This window comes from Bubalus kerabau, chromosome 22 (assembly GCF_029407905.1).
Source record: "Bubalus kerabau isolate K-KA32 ecotype Philippines breed swamp buffalo chromosome 22, PCC_UOA_SB_1v2, whole genome shotgun sequence".
In the NCBI taxonomy this organism is placed as follows: domain Eukaryota; kingdom Metazoa; phylum Chordata; class Mammalia; order Artiodactyla; family Bovidae; genus Bubalus; species Bubalus kerabau.
In genome coordinates this window covers 53,789,023-53,807,619 of record NC_073645.1, presented here as the reverse complement: position 1 = coordinate 53,807,619, position 18,597 = coordinate 53,789,023, and the positions used below count along the sequence as shown (strand labels likewise).

At 58.8% G+C, this 18,597-nt stretch overlaps 1 protein-coding gene across 1 annotated transcript in view; it reads right to left on the bottom strand.

Annotated features, from left to right (window-relative positions):
- Positions 1 to 18,282, bottom strand: part of KNDC1 (kinase non-catalytic C-lobe domain containing 1) — a 51,872-nt gene extending 33,590 nt beyond the window's left edge. Inside the window, exons 1-6 of the mRNA XM_055560338.1 lie at positions 18,181 to 18,282; positions 12,825 to 13,023; positions 12,476 to 12,534; positions 2,642 to 2,788; positions 2,215 to 2,332; positions 438 to 1,105 (exon numbers count right to left, since the gene is read on the bottom strand). Of these exons, the coding sequence (XP_055416313.1) occupies positions 438 to 1,105; positions 2,215 to 2,332; positions 2,642 to 2,788; positions 12,476 to 12,534; positions 12,825 to 13,023; positions 18,181 to 18,282 (1,293 nt within the window). The remainder of the gene's footprint in view (positions 1 to 437; positions 1,106 to 2,214; positions 2,333 to 2,641; positions 2,789 to 12,475; positions 12,535 to 12,824; positions 13,024 to 18,180) is intronic.
- Between the last annotated feature and the right edge of the window lie 315 nt (positions 18,283 to 18,597).

Here is an 18,597-nt window from a genome sequence, read left to right as displayed (position 1 = left end):
GGGCATGGCAACCCACTCCAGTATTCTTGCCTGGAGAATCCCATGGACAGAGAAGCCTGGTGGGCTACAGTCCATAGAGTCGCACAGAGTCGGACACGACTGAGCGACTATCACCTTTCCAACCAAGCTTGACAGGTAAGCAACCTCAACCCACATTCTTAATTAATTTCTAACTTAAAGACGCCCCTGAGCGCCAGGGCTGGCGAAGCAGAGCGGAGACAGCCTTTGGGCCTCCTCCTGGAAAGGCTGCTCCCTGCGCCTCTTTGAGAGAAAAACTAACCCAGCAAAGGCGTGCCTGGCTCCCCGTCTTAAAGCTTGGAAACTGAGCCGAAGTGAAGCTGAGGCTGCCCTCCTTCCTTGGGGTAAATGCCCAGCACTCGGAGGGCGCCCGTGAGCGTGCACAGGACCCACCCAGCGTGCGGGACCCAGTCACCCACCTGCTCGGCAGCTGCCCTGTCCGGCTCCCCAGCTCCGTCCGCAGTCCCCTCGTCAGGCTCCAGAGTCCCTGGGTCTCCACCCGCACCTCGAGGGCCCTCGGAACCAGGCGGGGGGCTTTCCCGAGCAGGGCTGACGCCGCCCACCCTCTTGTCCCCTCGGCGACGGAGCTCGAGCTCTCGCTCCGGCCACAGTCTGGATCCAGGCTGTGCCTGGAAGCTGGACAGGCCATGTTTCCCCTCTGGAAAGGCCTTCTTGGGGTCTGGAGGGAAGAATTCCGATGCAGGCAGCGGGGTTTTCACGCTGGTCAGCGACAGGCAGAGGGCGCTGGACTCGGGGCCGTCGGGCGGGAGCCGGGGGAGCGTCCGCACCTTTCTCAGGCGGCTCTTGTCCAGGAAGCCTCTGTCCTGGTCAGCCAGAGGCCGCTGGGCGTCCAGGAGGAGGCAGGCCAGCCCCTCCTGACCCGGGCTCTCTCCATTCTTCACAGGGGAAGACAGCAGAGCCTTGGAAGGTGGGGTCCCGGGGTGCTCCAGGCCTTCTCTGGTGGGGCTCGGGGGCCAGCCCTCCGGGGCAGGCAGGGCCTCGGGGTCAGCAGAACGGTCCTCCAGCTGCCTTTTGGGCCCCGCACCTCTAGGAGCCAGTCGCCCCCTCCAGGTGATGTCGCTGACATCTGGAGGAGAGCAGGGCATGGTCACTGCGGAGGGCGGCAGCCTGGGTGGGCCTCTCCCTGCCTCCCCTGCCCACGGGCACCAGTGAACGCACTGCTGCAGGGCCCCTGGCCACCCCCCACCCCGTACTGGCCCAGAGACGCCCTGGCCTGCCTCCTTAATTGCACCATCCTGGCTAATTAATGAGTCTCCAAGGCTCTGGTGCCCGCACCCTCCACCGGGGATGAGCTTCCCGCGGGGGAAACATTTCCTAAGGCCTGTCTAATCACCTCATCCAAAAAGCACGTCGTTTTGCTATTACAATTACAGAAGCGATCCTCCCCAAAGGAATAAATTAAATCTGGTTGCAGTCCCGCCTGGTCTTGACGCAAAACCTTCCGCGCACAGGCGTCTGTGTGAACCGCTCTAGAGACGCTTGCCCTCCTACTCCTGGGGGACTGCAGGCCCCACCCCAGAGCCTCCCCACTGTTAGAACCGCCGGCGGGCCCGGTGCCACTGCAGCGCCACAAACGCCGACTTGGCGGTAAAAGCTGCTGCTTGGCTGGGAGAGGGGCCCTGCCGCCCCCAGAGGCTCTGCCTCCCCCAGGGCCCTCCCGGGCTCCGCGCTTCGAGCACAGCTCAGAGCAGACGCTGGCACTAGTTCAAAGTGCCACTCGAGAGTACACCCCAGGGCCGCGGAAGTCCCATATGCTTCAGCAACAGCGTGTGTGGCAGGAACTAGGTGGCTGCCAGAGGACGGCACTGGGTCCACAGCCCCAAGGCCCACAGAGCAGGACAGAGGTGAGGGGTCCTGAGCACCCACTTCCCAGATGACCTGCCTCTCACCTCTGATTGGGTGTGCGTATGTGTGCGTGGGTGAGCTGTGGGCGTGCGCTGCATGTGTGCCTGCTGTGAGTGGTCTAAATAGGTGTGTCCGAGTTTGCACATACATGTATGTTTCTGTGTGTGCTGGGGGGGGCACATGTGATCTGTTTGGATACGGGGGCATGTAAGTGTGGGTGCTTCCGCAGTGTGTGAGGACGCTGGTGCTGACGTGCACACCCACACGTGCACAGCTGCACGCGCGGTAGTGCCTGCGCACGCGTGCTGGCCCGCTGGAGGGTGTGCTTACCTTGGAACGCCCCAAAGGACTCGATGGAGAGCACTCTCCTCCCGGCGGCCGACAGGCTCCGGCACAGGCGGCAGGACGACGTGAGCTGCATCTTCTCCTCGCACAGCGCGATGATGCTCTGCGGCGGGCCGGTGCTCAGCCCGCGCCCCCGCCCCGGGGCGGCCCCCACCCCCGCCCACTAAGCCTTCCAGGCTCTGGGGTCACGGGCCGGGACTGGGGGTGCTTACGGAAACCCGCAGATTCTGTCCCGCCCGTGACCATTACAAGGCGCACCCTTCATCGCCGAAGTGCAGAGTATAAAAGTCAGAAGCCCGGATGACCAGGTGGTGGGGGCCCCGCGTGCTTACTGGGTGTGCGAGCGCGGGCCGGGGTCGCGCAGGGTTCAGGGTATCTCCTGGGGTGAAGCGGGGCAGGCCTGCAAGTTTACCTGGAGGTTGGGCCGGTCCCCGGGGTCCTCCGCCTGCATCTGGCCCAGCAGCGCCTCCAGTTCCTGGCTCAGCCTGGGCTGGGGGTCAGGCTCTGGCACGTAGTCGAGGGCTGCCTTCAGCGTGGCCCCCAGAGAGTAGATGTGAGCCTGCAGCATCAAAGACCCGCTGGGGCCGGGGGTGGGGCCATGTGGGCCATGGGCGGGGCCGTGGGGCGGGGCCATGTGGGCCATGGGCGGGGCCGTGGGGGCGGGGCCATGTGGGCCATAGGCGGGGCCGCGGGGGCGGGGCCATGGGTGTGGCTGTGGGCAGAGCCGTGGGGCCGTGGCCACGGGGGGTGGGGGTGGGGGGGGACCTGGGGCTGGCCCTTGGGGCGGGGCCGTGGTGGGGCGCAGCCGTGGCCGTGAGGCCGTTGGGGGCGGGGCCGTGGGGCCGGGGCCATGTGGTCGGCATCGTGCAGGCCCGCGCACAGCCACCGGTCGCTCCTGGTGTTGCTCTTCCGGGCCAGGAGCACCCCTGATCTTTCCAGGGTAGCTCCCCGCCTCATCCCCCACCCCCAAGACACCTCTATTCCTGCCCTAACTGTTCCTCTTTATGCCCACTCATGGACTTTGCTAATTCTCTGCTGAGCTGTTGCCTGTTTTGGGTGCATTCCTGGTGGCTCCCAGTGCAGGAGACACAAAAGACGCGTGTTTGCCCCCTGGGTCAGGAAGACTCCCTGGTGAAAGGCATGGCAACCCACTCCAGTATTCTTGCCTGGAGAATCCCATGGACAGAGGAGCCTGGCGGGCTATGGTCCACTGGGTCGCAGAGAGTCAGACCACACTGAGGAACACGCCCTTTTCAGGCGAAGGGGCTGATCTTGGTCTCAGTGTCACATGTATGTTCCGTCACTGATCTTTTAACTTTGTTCATGTGTCTCTGACATTAAAAAGTTCTACTGTTTCACTGGTGAATCTGCTGCTGTGACCAGCGCTGCAGTGACCATCCTCACGTGGCGTCTTCATGCAACCACGCCACGTTCGCGAAGGCTCAGGCCCCGCCAGTGGGGCTGCCGCTCGGGGTCATGGCCAGCTGCTAAGGAGCTTGGCTCATGAGTGAGATCATTCTTTTTTATTGGCTTCCTTGGAGGGCCTTCCCTAGCCCAGCACAATAAAAACTGCTTGCTTCTGTGTTTTTCCAGTACTTTTGTAGTTGTGAAGCATCGAGCTCTGACCCGTCTGGGATATGTCTTTTTGCTGGGCACTGCAGGGATGGGGGCTTGTCTCCTGGTGGAGAGCCACCCTGAGCAGCTGAAGAGGAGCCCACCGTCTGCCGGCCTGAGCCTCGTCCCACGTCCTCTCCCCCCAGGGCCTGCACTCTGGCCTCCCCTCCTCTCACTCTGGCTCTCCCTCTGTCCAGACTGCGCTCTTTTAATCACAGTAGCTTCAGAGTGCACTCCACACCTGGAGGACAGATTGCTCTCCATCTCCCCCCGCCCCCCAGGTAGATTATTTTCACATTCGTCAAGTTTAGATGTAAAGTTCCACCATTCCCATTAAAAAAAAAGCCAGAATGGTTGGGATTTTCGTGTAACAGCGCTGATGCTGCAGAATTTGGGAGGACCACCGTCACACGAGATAAAACCCTGGGATACGGGCAGGATGGCTGTCTCTAGATTGTACCGTCAGCAGCACTTTGATCCATCTGTGGACAAAAGTTCCCCTGTGAGAGCTGTGGGATCCAGCAACATTTGCCAAGGGACCTGGCAGGGGTCGTACCCACCTGTTCATCAGGTGAGAGGCAGACATGCCTCTGGCTTGGTTGTGGACCCCTTAGCTAGATTGACTAGGGAAACAAGAGAGGTCTCAAGTAAAATCAGAAATGAGAGAGGAGATGTTACACCTGATGCCACAGAAACAAAGGGTCATAAGAGACCACTATGTATGCACCAAACTGGTTAACCTAGAGAAAAATGGATACATCCCTAGAAACACGCAGTGCACTAAGACGGAGTCATGAGAAACAAACTGAACTGTTGCTAATAAGGAGATCGAACCAGAAATCAAAAACCTCACAACAAAGAAAAGCCCAGGACCAGATGACTTCACTGGTGACTTTTTACCAAACACATATTTAGAGAAGAATTAATGCCAGTCCTTCTCAAATTCTTCCAAAAAATCAAATGAGAGGGAACACTCCCAAGCTCATTTTATGAGGCCAGCATTACCCTGGCATCAAAGTTAGATAAGGCAATACAAGAAAACTACAGAGCAACATCCCTGATGAATACAGATGTAAAAATCCTTAACAAAATATTAGCAAACTAAATTCAAAAGTACATTAAAAGATCATATGCCATGGGCAACTGGAATTTGTCCCCGGGGGATGCAAAGATGGTTCAACATAGGCAAATCAATAAATATAATTCACCATATTAATAGAATAAAAGTTAATATGATCACCTCAATAAAAGCAGAAAAAGCATTTGGAAAAATTCAGCATCTTTTCATGACAAGAGCTTGCAATAAGCTGGGTATGGAAAGGATGCACTTCAACATAATAAAGGCCACATATTACAAGCTAACATCATACCCAATGGTGAAATGCTGATCTCTAAGTTTAGAACAAGACAAGGATGCCCATTCTCACAATTCCTTTTCAACACACTGGAAGTTGTTGATAGCCAGGACAATTAGGCAAGAAAATGAAATAAAAGGCATCCAAACTAGAAGGGAAGAGATAAAATTGTCTCTGTGCATGATGTGAGCTTACATGCGGAAAATCTTAGATTCCATCAAAAAACTTCTAGAACTAACCAACAAATGCAGTAAAATTTCAGGATACAAAATCAGCATACGTAAATCAGTTACATTTTTATACATTAACAATGAAATATCTAAAAAAGAAATAAGACAATCAGGAGCTTCCCTGATGGTGCAGTGGTTAAAGAATCTGCCTGTGATGTAAGGGACGTGGGTTTGATCCCTGGCCATAACACTTAGAAGTGAATGATACTGAAAAATGCTATGAGGCAAAACTCATAGGTTTGGATGGAAAGTCTTAGCTTTACGCGTTGACCCTAATGTTAGGAAAGAAGAAAAGCTCAGACTAATGAGCTGAGTGTCCGACTGAAGTCAGGAAGACTCATTAACTTGAAACAAGCACAGGAAGAAAGAGACTGAAACGGAAGCGCAGACTTGATGGGGGAGCATCCAGGGCAGGACACAGCACAGGACACCAGGCGGGCTCTCTGCAAAGCTGACGGGAGAAGCGTCCACGCGGGGGCAGTCGCTCTGGCTCACACATGATTTGGCTCGAACTTTGTGCTGACCCGAGAAGCCTGTGTTTTTAAACTATTTTATTTCATTAAAGTACAGTTGATCAATAATGTGTTAACTTCTGCTGTACAGCAAGGTGACTCATTTATATATAAATATATACTTTAAGAATCCTTTTCCTTGTGGTTTATCACAGGATACTGAATGCGGTACCCTGTGCCGGGCGGCGGACCTTGCTGTTCCCCATCTTACATGTAACATTTGCATCCACTAACCCCAAACTGCCGCTCTTTCCCCCCTTTTGGTGGCCACAAGTCTGAGCTGCGTAGCTGTGAGTCTGTTCCCGTTTGGTAGATGAGCTCATTTGTGTCACATGTTATACCCCACGTGCACATGCTACCATATGGTATTTGTCTTTCTCTGTCTGACTCACTTCACTCTGATGATCATCTCTGGGTCCATTCGTGTTCCTGCAAAGGACGTTATTTCATCCTTTTTCACGACTGAGTAGTGTTCTGGTGTATATACACAGCACATTGAGTAGTGTTCTGGTGTACATACGCGACACATCGCTTTCTTCTCTTTTTTGGCCTTGCCACGAGGCTTGCAGGGTCTCAGTTCCCAAACCAGGGACGAACCCAGGCCACAGCAGTGGAAGTGCTGAGTCCTAACCGCTGGACCATAGGGACATCCCTGCTTCTTCGTTATCCATTCATCTATGCAGCTCGATTTATGGCCTGCTGAACACACATCATATGACTGCTTTAACCAGTAGAGAAGAGGATGCCTTTAAAAATCAGAATGGAGTCGCTGCGGTTCAGGCATCCAGGGAGGATCCAGGTGGGGAGGGTTCAGACACGTTCCTGCATCCCTGAGAACTTGGATTTTGGGATGCTGCTCTCAGACTCAGGGACACCACCAGCCATTCTCAGAACAGTATCCGCCAGCAGCTGCCACCTGCAACCCTAGGTCTCAAGCCTCCCCCTGTGACTATGCAGCCATTTCAGACCCCAACAAATCCTGCTTAACCAGCACCCTTTCTTCTTGCAGCTCCAACCCTAATTCTTGACAGACACTTAAGCACTTTTGTGGGGTTTGCCTTTAAAACCCTCACATTTTGGATTCTGGGGACACGACACAAGTGCTTCTTGACTCTGAGTCTTTCAGGCTGCAGGCCTCTGTCTGGCTCAAATAGCAGTCTTTGCATTTCTACTATGGATTATTATTTCTGTTGACAAAACCAACAAAATAAAGGCATTGAAGGGATGTGCTCCTTCCCGCAAGACCAGCAAGAGACGGCACAAATAAACCATCCAAGGAGGGGAAGGGGGCACCCACAATAAAGGCATTGATTAAGAAAGGATGTCCCCTTCAACTTTAAAAACACAGGTAAAAATGGGTAAATTTTTAGAAATATGTGGTTTATCAAAAGCTGAGTCAATAAGAAATTCAAAACAGGTAAGTCCTATAATTATTAAAAATAGAGCAGCAATTAAAGCTCTTTGCTCCAAGGAAACAGACGGCTGCCTGAGTCAGTCTGGCCAGACTATTCCATTCTTGTCTAAGTTGTAACATGGAAAAGGAGGCAGGGGCGTCTGCACACGACAAAGATACTCCTGATGGCAACACAGTCAGAAACATCAACAGAATGGAAACCCACCAGCCACTCATGAAAACACGCAGAGATGTGAAGCAGGCACCAGCCGATCAAACGCAAAGGCGTAAAGAAAACACAGGACGCTGCCCGTTTAGGTATTTCTAAGTAAGAAAGGTTGACTTAACGTTAGAAAACAATTGGGAGATACTGACATCTTAATAATCACTTCAAAAGCTGCAGAAGTATTGCACAATAGAACATGAGGCCTCTCTACAGCAGGGGCCTCAGGCAGAAGTCGTCCTGCTGGGAAGGTGGGAGGAGCTCTCAGGATGGCGAAGAATCTCTGACCTGCTCACCCCTGCTCCAGCCCACCCGGAACACATCGCGCGGCAGACGTGGCACCAAAGCTTTGGACGGCAACACAGCCTGCCACCTTCTGCTGGTGACTTGATCAGCTGCAGGCAGGTTTTTTACCACTGAGCCACCTGGGAAGCTTCCCTGGTGACTAAGACTGTAAAGAATCTACCTGTAATGCAAGAGACACAGGTTCGATACCTGGACCAGGAAGATCCCCTGGAGAAGGGAATGGCTACCCATTCCAGTATTCTTGCCTGGAGAATCTCATGGAGAGAGGAGCCTGGTGTGCTGCAGTCCACGGGGTCGCAAAGAGTCGGACACGACTGAGCGACTAACACTTTGATCAGTTAAACAGAAAGTTATCAGAAATAATCAAATAATTTACCACAAGGGCTAATGCAAGATTAAGATGTTAAAGTGAACTGCATTTCTGTAGATTTGACATGAAAAGCAGGAAAATGTGATTCCAAAGATGACCATCCATTTACAGAGTCAAACGCATCCCGTGCCTGAGAACAACCTAGTAAAGGACATTCAAGTAAAACACAGGAGAGCTTTTAAACTGTTACCAAGACAGTAAATAAGAGCTAAATAAACGAAGAGGGATAATGTGTTTCTAGAGGAGACCACATGCGATAAGGGTGTGAGTGCTCCCCAAACTGAGGTACAGATTCAGAGCCATTCTAGTCAAAATGCCGACAGAGCTTTTCATGGAACTTGACACTAAATCCAAGCCTTCCGTGGAAGAAGAAAGACTTCACAACAGCCAGGATGCTTCTGAAAGGAACAGGGAGCGAGCCCTTTCCCTGGGAGACACTGGGCTCCTTGTGGAGCTGGGATTGCTGATAAATGCAGGGTGCAGACACCCTTGGACTAGAGCAGACGTCTGGGAAGTGGACCCACTTTTGTCTGGATGGGGGTGTGTGTGGCTTCGCTGGAGTATGCCCAGGGCAAGCCAATAAACAGCTGGAAAAACCCTTTTCTATACAGAGAAGGATGAACTTGGATCCTTGCCGCACATTACATAAAAAAATCTACCTCTGGTGGATTAAATGTGAACAACAAAACCTTTAAAACTCTTGGCAGAAAATGCCAAGTATCTGTTGGACCTTGAGGTTGGGAAGGTTTCTTAAGGCAAAAAACCAAACAAACCACTAACGGTGAGGAAAACATTGTCACCTGCAAATGGGCCTGCCGTCCACCTCTGCTGCTGCTGCCGCCGAGTCGCTTCAGTCGTGTCCGACCCTGCCGTCCTCCTCTGCTGCTGCTGCCGCCGAGTCGCTTCAGTTGTGTCCGACCCTGCCGTCCATCTCTGCTGCTGCTGCTGCCGAGTCGCTTCAGTTGTGTCCGACCCTGCTGTCCTCCTCTGCTGCTGCTGCTGCCGAGTCGCTTCAGTTGTGTCCGACCCTGCCGTCCATCTCTGCTGCTGCTGCTGCCGAGTCGCTTCAGTCGTGTCCGACCCTGCTGTCCTCCTCTGCTGCTGCTTCTAAGTTGCTTCAGTCGTGTCCGACCCTGCTGGCCACCTCTGCTGCTGCTGCTGCTGAGTCGCTTCAGTCGTGTCCGACCCTGCCGTCCACCTCTGCTCCTGCTTCTAAGTTGCTTCAGTCGTGTCCAACCCTGCCGTCCACCTCTGCTCCTGCTTCTAAGTTGCTTCAGTCGTATCCGACCCTGCCGGCCACCTCTGCTGCTGGTGCTGCTGCTAAGTCACTTCAGTCGTGTCGGACTCTGTGCGACCCCATAGACGGCAGCCCACCAGGCTCCCCCGTCCCTGGGATTCTCCAGGCAAGAGTGCTGGAGTGGGGTGCCATTGCCTTCTCCATCCACCTCTGCAAGGGTTAAATCAGGTGCTGCTGCAGCTGCCGACCTTCAACACTCCTGAAAGGAGCTCGGGGTGAAGAGCAGGAATGAGGCCCCCTGCTCTGGGGAAGGTGATGGGACAGGTCTTCAGACAGATGCCAGCAGGACCCAATTGTATGAGCCCAGTTTCTGCATCTCCTCATTTTTAGAAAAGACTGAAGTCCTTCGTGGTGACACCTGGCCCCTGTGACTCGCAGGCCTTCTGCAGGGCATGTGGCTGGGCTCCCCTGGAGGCTCAGTGGTGAAGACCTGCCTGCTGAGGCAGGAGACACAAACTCAAGCCCCGGTTCAAGAGCGCACAGGCGGTGCAGCAACGAGGCCCGTCAGCCATGACGACGGGGCCTGTGCACCGGAGCCGGGGCTGCAACTGCTTAGCCCACTGCCCTAGAGCCCACGCCACAGAAGAGAAGACCCAGCAGCGAGGAGCCCGCAGACTGCAACAAGAGAGCAGCTCCTGCTGGCCACAACTAGTGAAAAGCCCACACAGCCGATGAAGATAAATAAGTAATAACATCTAAAAAATGAAAAAAAAAAAAAAAGAATAGGAGCTTGACTGCACATAGGTGGCGCAGCGGTAAAGAATCTGCCTGCCAGGAAACGCACGAGACACGGGTTCCATCCTTGGGTCGGGAAGATCCCTTGAAGGAGGAAATGACTACCCGCTCCGGTACTCCTGCCTGGAGAATCCCACGGACAGAGGAGCCTGGGGGCCCTGGTCCACGGGGTCACAGAGTTGGACACGACTGAGCAATTGAGCATGCACCCACGCCAGGTCCCCTTCACCACATCACGTATGTCCTGACCTCCCCCGCCCCCTGGAGCAGTTTCTCAGACATGTCTGAAATGCTGTCTCCTGGGCTATTGTCTCATTTTGCCCCAAATAAAACTTAACTTGCAACTCTCACATTGTGCATTTTTTTAAGTCAACAACCCCAATAATTTGACTGTTTTATAAATGACAGGGCTCCCTTGGTGGTACAGTGGCTAAGAATCCACTTGGCAATGCAGGGGACATGGGTTTGACCACTGGGCTGGGAAGACTCCATGTGCCGAAGAGCGACTAAGCCCGTGCACCGCCACTACTGAGCTCGAGCTGAGCCTGCACTCCCCCGGGCCCGCCAGCCAGAGCCACTGAGCCTGCACTCCCCCAGGCCCACGAGCCGTGGCGACTGAGCCCGCACTCCACAGGGCCTGCCAGCCAGAGCCACTGAGCCTGCACTCCCCCGGGCCCACGAGCCACAGCGACTGAGCCCGCACCCCGCAGGGCCTGCCAGCCGCAGCGACTGAGCCTGCACTCCCCCGGGCCCACGAGCCACAGCGACTGAGCCCGCACCCCGCAGGGCCCGTGAGCCACGGCGACTGAGCCTGCGCGCCCGGAGCCTGTGAGCAGCAGCAAGAGAAGCCACTGCAGTGAGAAGCCCGCGCACCTAGAGAAAGCCCACACAAAGCAACGAAGACTTGCGCGATTAATTAACCAATCCAGAAAAAAGCTTCTAAAAAAGGAGGACTGATAAACTTTTTTTTCATCAGAGGATGCCTTCAGGCAGCTTTTCTCAAAGCATGGTTCCAGAGGCCACACAGCTTCATAGTGGAAGGCTGCGGGGGCTCCCCGGGCCGTGGGCTGGGCGCGGGCACCGCAGACTAACCACAGACGCCGTGGTGAGAGCCGGGCCTCCGCCGAGCTGGGCCTTCGGGAGGTTTACAAACACGGAAAACAATGCCACTGTCCTCACTGTTTTTCTGGGGGAGAACACCGTCACTTATCATGAACACATGTTATACGTGTTAACATGGAATGGGTTTATGATCGTTACTATTAAATGAGTTAGTAGGTGGACTTTTTCTGCATTTCTCCATTTTATCTGTAACACAGTGAGTACTGGCAGGTGTGACTCACACAGAGCTCTTTGGACACTTGGCTTCCAGGAGTATAAGGGTTCCAAGAACCAAAGAGTTTGAGAACTGCTGCCTCAGGGAGGTGAGACCTCACATTCCACAGTGAACACAACATCTGCAACCGTGACAAAATGGAGGAAAATACGGGGAGAAAAGTGGAACAACTGGAGAGAGATGGGCCTGCCAGGCCCCACCCCACCTACAGGACCATCGTCCGGGGCCACCCCAGGGAGGCAGGCCTGTGGAGATGCTGGTCTCTCCAAGCGGGGGGAGCGTGCCCCTGGGCCCTCCCGGCTCTGCAGTGACTGGGCTGGGAGCTCGTGCTGGACACTCCGAGGCCGCACAGAGCAGCGCCGACCCCAGCAGTCCTGCCCCCCCGCCCAACGAAGGATGTGATGCCCAGTGCAGAAAAGGCAGTTCCAGGGGCTGAGATGCAGCGGGAGGCTCTTTTCAGGAAGCTGAACTGGCACAGGTGGGCCCTCCCCTCTCTAGGTCTCCACTCAGGGGTTCACTTGCTGGGGCAGGGCCTGGCGGCCTCAGTGACCTTGGGCCAAGTGTCCTTGGCATGGCCGGCCGCGGCTCACACTCGAAGGGGACTCTCTGGGCCACAAGCCTCCCACGAGCGGCCCCGCCAGTCCTTCAGAGGAGCTGTGACTCCCGCCAGCCACCACTGGTAATTTTAGGCGCTTTTAACATCTTAAATATAGTCACACTCAGACAACATGCCAGGCGCACAGTGAGGAGCCGGCAGCCAGACATACGCTGTTGCCGGAGCCCAGCAGCAGGGGTGAGAGTGCCCCACGCAGCCCCTGGGGGGCACCCCGCACTCGCGCAGGGGGCCAGCTGCTGGCCTCCTTGCTGCCACTTACCTCAAAGGTGTTCCCCGTCACATCAAACTCTGGGGGCACAAAAGCTCCCTCAGGGTCATCTGGGGAGAGAAGAGAAGATGCCATTCACACGGTGACCCCCCAACACACGTCAGGTGAGACAGGCTGCCAGGCTCTTCCCGGATGGGGGGCTACGTGCACCTGAGGCCCAGCCAGGACCACCCACCAGCGGGGTCCGGCCCCCGGCCTCCCCTCACCCAGGCCCAGGCAGGTTGCCGTGGAAACCCGGCTCCAGACCACGGCGCCGGGGGCGGGGCCGCGCCCTTGTGGGTCCGGGGCGGGGCTGTGCCCTCGCGGGCGCCTATGCTCACACGCGCCGCGCGGGCCTCACCGCTGAGCTGCTCCATGAAGCACACGTTCCCGCTGGTGTTGAAGGCCAGCGTGTCGGGCGTGATGCACAGGGTCTGGAAGATGGCCGAGTGGGCGACGCTGCGCATTGCCAGGCTGCACTCCAGGCACACAGCCCAGGCCTCCTGCTCGCTCAGGCCGCTGTCCCGCAGGGAGAGGATGTCGGCCAGGGACACGTTCTCCTGCCGAGACAGCCTGGGCTGAGCCCTGGGCGCCTGTGGAGGGGCAGGGGGCCTGGGCACGAGACCCCGCGGCCACCCCCGCATCTGGAACTGACTCAGCTGTGGTCCTGCCACCCACACGCACTTGTGTGTGCACACCACACACTAACACACTGTCACCCACCTGCTGTCCCCATACACGCACACAACTCTCACACATTTACTCAGTTATCAGAGGCACAGGCACGCAAAACCTGCACATCCACACACTTGTGCCCACGTGTCCACGCAAGTCACACCTGCACGAGCACATTCATCACAGGCGCACACACGTCAGACACCCTGTACCTCACCGCCCTTTTCCAGGCCATTGTTTGATGCCCTGGTCAGCCCTGTGTGTCTGTGTGTTCACACACCACCCACCTAAAGAGGGGACAGGGCACAGAGGGAGCCAGACTGGGAGCTGAGGGGGAAGCATGCGGGCAGTGGTCAGGAAAGGGCCTGGACACCCAGCCTCGGAGTGGGAGTGGAGAATGGGCTGACCGGGGTTGGAGAATAGGGGTGAGAGGGGTGAGCGGGCTTGGAGAGTAGGGGTGAGCGGGGTGAGCAGGGTTGGAGAGTAGGGGTGAGGGGGGTGAGCAGGGTTGGAGAGTAGGGGTGAGCGGGGTGGTACAGAAGAGAAGTCCCCAGCTTCCTGTCCCTACCAAGCTTCTGCCTCCAGCCTCCACTGCCCCCACCCCCAGCATGCAGGGTATTCTCAGGTTTAGCCGAGCTCAGGTCCTGAAAGGAGCCTCCACCTGTAAACTTCTCCCCTTCCCTGCACAGGTCCCCAGAGCCATGGCTGAGGAGGTGAAGAGTTTAAAGGGAGGGACAGCAGGTTGGGAGGTGGTGTGTGTGTGTGGTGCTGGGGGACGGAGGCGGACGGGGCAGGTCTGCTCGGGTGACTTGGTTTCCCCCATAGTCCACGTCCTTCTCCGCTCAGGGAGGGCCTCGGTGCCACCCTCCTGGGCCTGCCCTGCTCTCTCTGTTGGGCGTGGCATTAAGATGGGTGAGGATAAGGCAGCCTCAGGGCTCGTGGCTTGTAGAGCCTGTTGGGGGGGGGGGGTGGCCGCGCCAAACTCCGGCAGTGTGCGGACCCTGCAGAGGGTGGACGGGCGTCTTAAAAGGAGAATCCTGAGCAAAGAGCGGAGCACGCGGTCAGATGGGGCAGCAGACAGTAACCCGAACCCACCGGCTGCGTTCGGTTCTCCTGTAAGAGGTTGTCCACGTCCACCTCGTGCAGGGCCTGTCTGTCCCCCAGGACCCTGAGGACTCAGAGCCCGAGGTGCCCAGGGTGCCGTGAGGCCTGGTTAGAGAGGTGCCGGGCCCTGTGTGCACGGGGATGCATGCCTGCACACCAAGAGGCCCATGCACACGCACGCAGACACGCACAGTCCACAGCCCGAGGACCCCGCGGGCTTGGCTGTAAGGAGGACACGTCTAAGCTGGTGCCACTGCAGGGGCCTCGCTGACTCTCACCGGCCGTGGCCACGTGGGCACCAGGCCCGCCTGCTTACTCAGACAGGCTTGCTGCCAGGATAAGGCGCCCAGGGCAGGCCCATGGCTTCTGGCCCAGGGCCAGGCCTCTGCTGCCCTGCCCAGTGGATGATGCTCTGGTTGGGGGAGACCCTCAGGGAAGCCAGAGCCCTGCACCCACAGACGGGGGAGCCCCTGTGGGGTCTCTGTGTGGCTCTGTGGGGTGATGCCCACAGGCCCCTAGTCAGTTCTTCCATTCAGCAGAGCCCGCTCCACCAGGTGGGATGGTCTCAGACCCCCTGAAACCCTACTACTGAAGCAGGAGGCGGGATTCAGCTGAAGCAGTTTCCAGCACACCCAAGGAAGGTCCTGCCACATGACGACGGACCCTGGGCCCACGGTCACCTCCCTCTGGGACCTGCCCCTCTGGTCCTCCCTGCTCGGGCCCAGGCAGGAGGAGGGACCATTCCTTGCCTGGATCCAGGGCTCAGGGAGGCCAGGCAGATGCCAGGCAGACTTGGCCAGTGGGTCCAGACAAGGCCCGAGGGGCCGGGCCGCATGCTGGCTGTGCAGGGTCTTCAGGCCACCGGCCCTGCCTGAACTCCCGCCTGCTGGGCTGGAGCCGGGCTCTTCCTCGAGGGGCAGCTCGGGACCCCGAGCCTTGTGCCAAGCAGGCCCCGTCCACACCCAAGGCGACAGGGCTTGGAGGCTGGCAGGGGCTTCACGGTGGAGGCCGACGTTTGTGGGTGGTGGTGGGGGGCAGTGAGTGACATGTTAGGAACAAACAAGCCGGTGCGGCTCCGGCGGACGGCTGTGTCCCCCCCGCCTCCGGGCGCCCAGGACCCACCAGGGCTGTGGCAGGCGGGGGCACTTCCGTCCTGCCACGGCCCACGTGGCCGAACCCAGACACCACGGCCAGCAGTCACTGGCTCCAAATCCTGGGTATAGACCCAGCCTCTGGGCAGGTCCAGAAGGTTCTCCAGAACCCAGCCGGGGCCTGCGCCCCACCCCTCAGCACTGCCCAGCAGGACGCTGCCCAGTGGACCATGGGCTACGTCTGTGGGTGGGCCTCCTGGGGCAGTTAGAGCAGACCCCCTGGCAGGCGTGTGGGCAGAGGCTCAGTGTCTGTCCCGGCTGGGAGAAGAGCAGGGGAGGTGGGGGATGCAGCCTCCCCGGGCAGCCCCCTGTTGCCACACTGGGTCCCAGATGGGGGTCTCCTACCATTGGCCGGTCACAGCGAGGTGCTGGCCAGCGGGAGCGTCTATCCTGCTGGGGCGGGCCGCGGGCCAGGCTGCCTGGGCCACGGGACCCCTCCACGGGCCATTCTGTGCGTTTCAAATGCTGCCTCTCTGCCTGCAGACTCCCCGGCCCAGCCCAGCTCCCGGCCCACAGGCGCCAGGGAGACAGATGTCCCGCTGGTCTTGGGGGCAGTAAGAATACTCCCTCAGGGGAGCTTTGGGACTGGGAGACTCCGCCCCCCAAAGGCCCCTGAAGACCAGGGCCGCCTGCCGCCTGGTGGACGACTCTGCCTCTCTGCTCCGGCCTTTGCGAGTGCCAGAGTAGGGGTGCTGCCTGCTGCTGGCCAGGGGCCAGGGGGCCAGGACCTTGCTGGGTGGTGCCGGCCCTGAGTTCTCATGCCCATCTGTCGCCCATGTGTCCCCAGGGCAGGTGCCCAGAGTGAAGTTGCTGGGACAGGGGGAGGGGCACCCACACATCACTACCGGACCCCTAACTGTTTTCCAAAGAGGTCAGTCTGCTCCACGCACCCCACCCCGCAGGGAGGGCGGCCTGGTTCGCGCCAGCCTGGCGCCGGCGGGAAGGTCGTCAGGGCGCTGTATCTTGTGCTCCCTGAGTGTGATGAAGGTGAACGTTTTCTCACATGGTCACCAGCAATTTGAATTTTGTCCGCGGTCATAGTGGGGGAGGGACCGTCCAGAGGCTCCTGCTGGAGTCTCCAGCTCACAGGACTCAGCTGATACAGTGAGCTGTGTAAGCAGCGAACACCCGCGTCTCCCGCGCAGTGTACGGTCCCCGCCCGCGGTTCCCCCTGGGGCTCCCGCAGCCTGGGGCTCCCGCAGCCCGGCCCTCCGTCCTCTCTCACGGGACGGCCTTGGGGAATCAATCTGATGGCAAAGTGCTGTCGCGGGCAGTCCCATGTCCCCAGCGGGGACTTAAAGCCTTTACCACTGACCACACCCACTGTGTGCAGGCACCAGAATCTGGAGCAGGGACAGGACCTCGGCGGGAGCCCCAGGGACAGACCTCCGGGTTCAGAACACACCCAGGGCAGTGCTTCGCATCAGGAGAGGCTGCGGCGAGAGGGGCCAGTTGTCCAGACTTCCTTGCTGGACAGACCACCACCGCAGCCTCCCACGACACCTGGAGGTCACGGCCACAGACTGCGGGGGCCCCGGACCCACGCACTGGGCTCAGCGGGGGCTACTCCATCCCCAGGACGCTGCGACTGCTACCAGAGCGCATCAGGGCTCCGCAGTGGGACAGACAGCAGGCTCGGGGTGGAGGCTTCGGGTCCAAACCCTGCTCTGCCTGCCCTGTTTACTGGGCACCCGTCACAGCTCGGTGTCTCGGGCACAGAGGAGACCCTGGAGGCGTGGGGCGTTCAGTGCAGAGAGGCCGTGTGGAGAACCACGTTCTGCGTCTGCCTTGGAGCGTGGTTCGGGGGACGTGAGGTTTCCAGCAGATGCTTTAGGAACCTGCCCTCCGGGAGCATCTGCAGGCTGTGTGCTGGGAACGCCCTTCACTCCGCATAAAGCCGTGGAGATACCCACAGAATTATTTATTCCCTTGCGGTTCCCTCTGCAGCCCTCTCTCGCACCAAATCCAGGCCATGGCGGGTGGGGATGGGGTGGGGAGGCAGCACTCCTCCCCGGGCACTGCCCCCTTGACAGACTCTGAAGGACTGTTTCTAGGGCATGAGCCCCTCTGTCCTTAGAACCAGCTCAGCTAAGGATGTGGGCAGGGGCCAGCTGGGGGCAAGGGCCCCAGGGCCTGCAGAGATGGTTTCTGTGACCCTCCAGTTCAGGAGGGCAGGTGGGTCTGTCTGTAGACCCCACAGACGGGCGTGTGCTGGGACAGGGGCTCTGCAAAGACCTCAAAGCCCGGGGAGCAGCTGAGCCATCCAGCAGCCACCTCGCCTGTGGCTGGGACTGGCCTGTTCAAGGGCCACAGGGTCTCCATTCGACCCCAACCTACAGAGCTATCTGACGAACCCAGGCCCAGGGGCAGCTTCTCCGACGGGGTTGCAGGCAAACCGGCTCTAGAGGTGCTTGGCCGGGTTAGTGGCCAGAAGCCCCACAAGACAGAGCCTCCGGCCCGGGGACCCCAGCTGGGGGCTCAGGACTTGGGGCTCCTGACTGAAGGCCCCGAGTCGGTCATTAGTCACAGGGCCCCCAGCCCCCACACCACCAGCTCCGGAACAGGCCTGACTGGGCTCTCTGCCCCGAGGCCCCCGGCCCCCTCTTGCAGGGCGCCGACATCCGCACCGACGGCCCACAGCTGCCGTCCTGTGGGGAGGGGGCGGTGAGAACAGCTGCCGGGTCCCCTGCGGCAGGGACCTGGCCCGCGGGGGCCGGGGACCTGGGGGTCTCTCTGCGAACCCCTCGGTGGGGGTGGTGGGGGTCCCACCGTGGGGCGGGGGCTCACCTCGTCTTCTGGCAGAGTGGGGAGCGGCTCGAAGTCATAGAAGTCCAGGTCCTTGCCGTCCTCCTCATAAAAAGCCGCCGCGGCCCGGTCCATGGTCTGCATCCTTGGGCGCGCCGCCGCCGGAGCCGCCGCGTCCTCGCCGACCGAGGTCCGCGCGGCCGGCGCCCCTACCAGCCTGGCCTCGCCGCCCGCGGCCCCGGTTCCCCTGCAGCCGGCTCTGCTCCGGGGCTGGATCCGCGCGCCGGGCCGGTTCAGCGCGCCGGGCTGGTTCTGCTCGGGGACTGGTTGTCCGCCCCGGGGCTGGCCCTGCGCTCCGGGCCGGCTCCGCGCTCTCGGCCAGCTCCGCGCTCCGGGCCGGCTCCGCGCTCTCGGCCAGCTCCGCGCTCCGGTGCCGGCTCCGCGCTCTCGGCCAGCTCC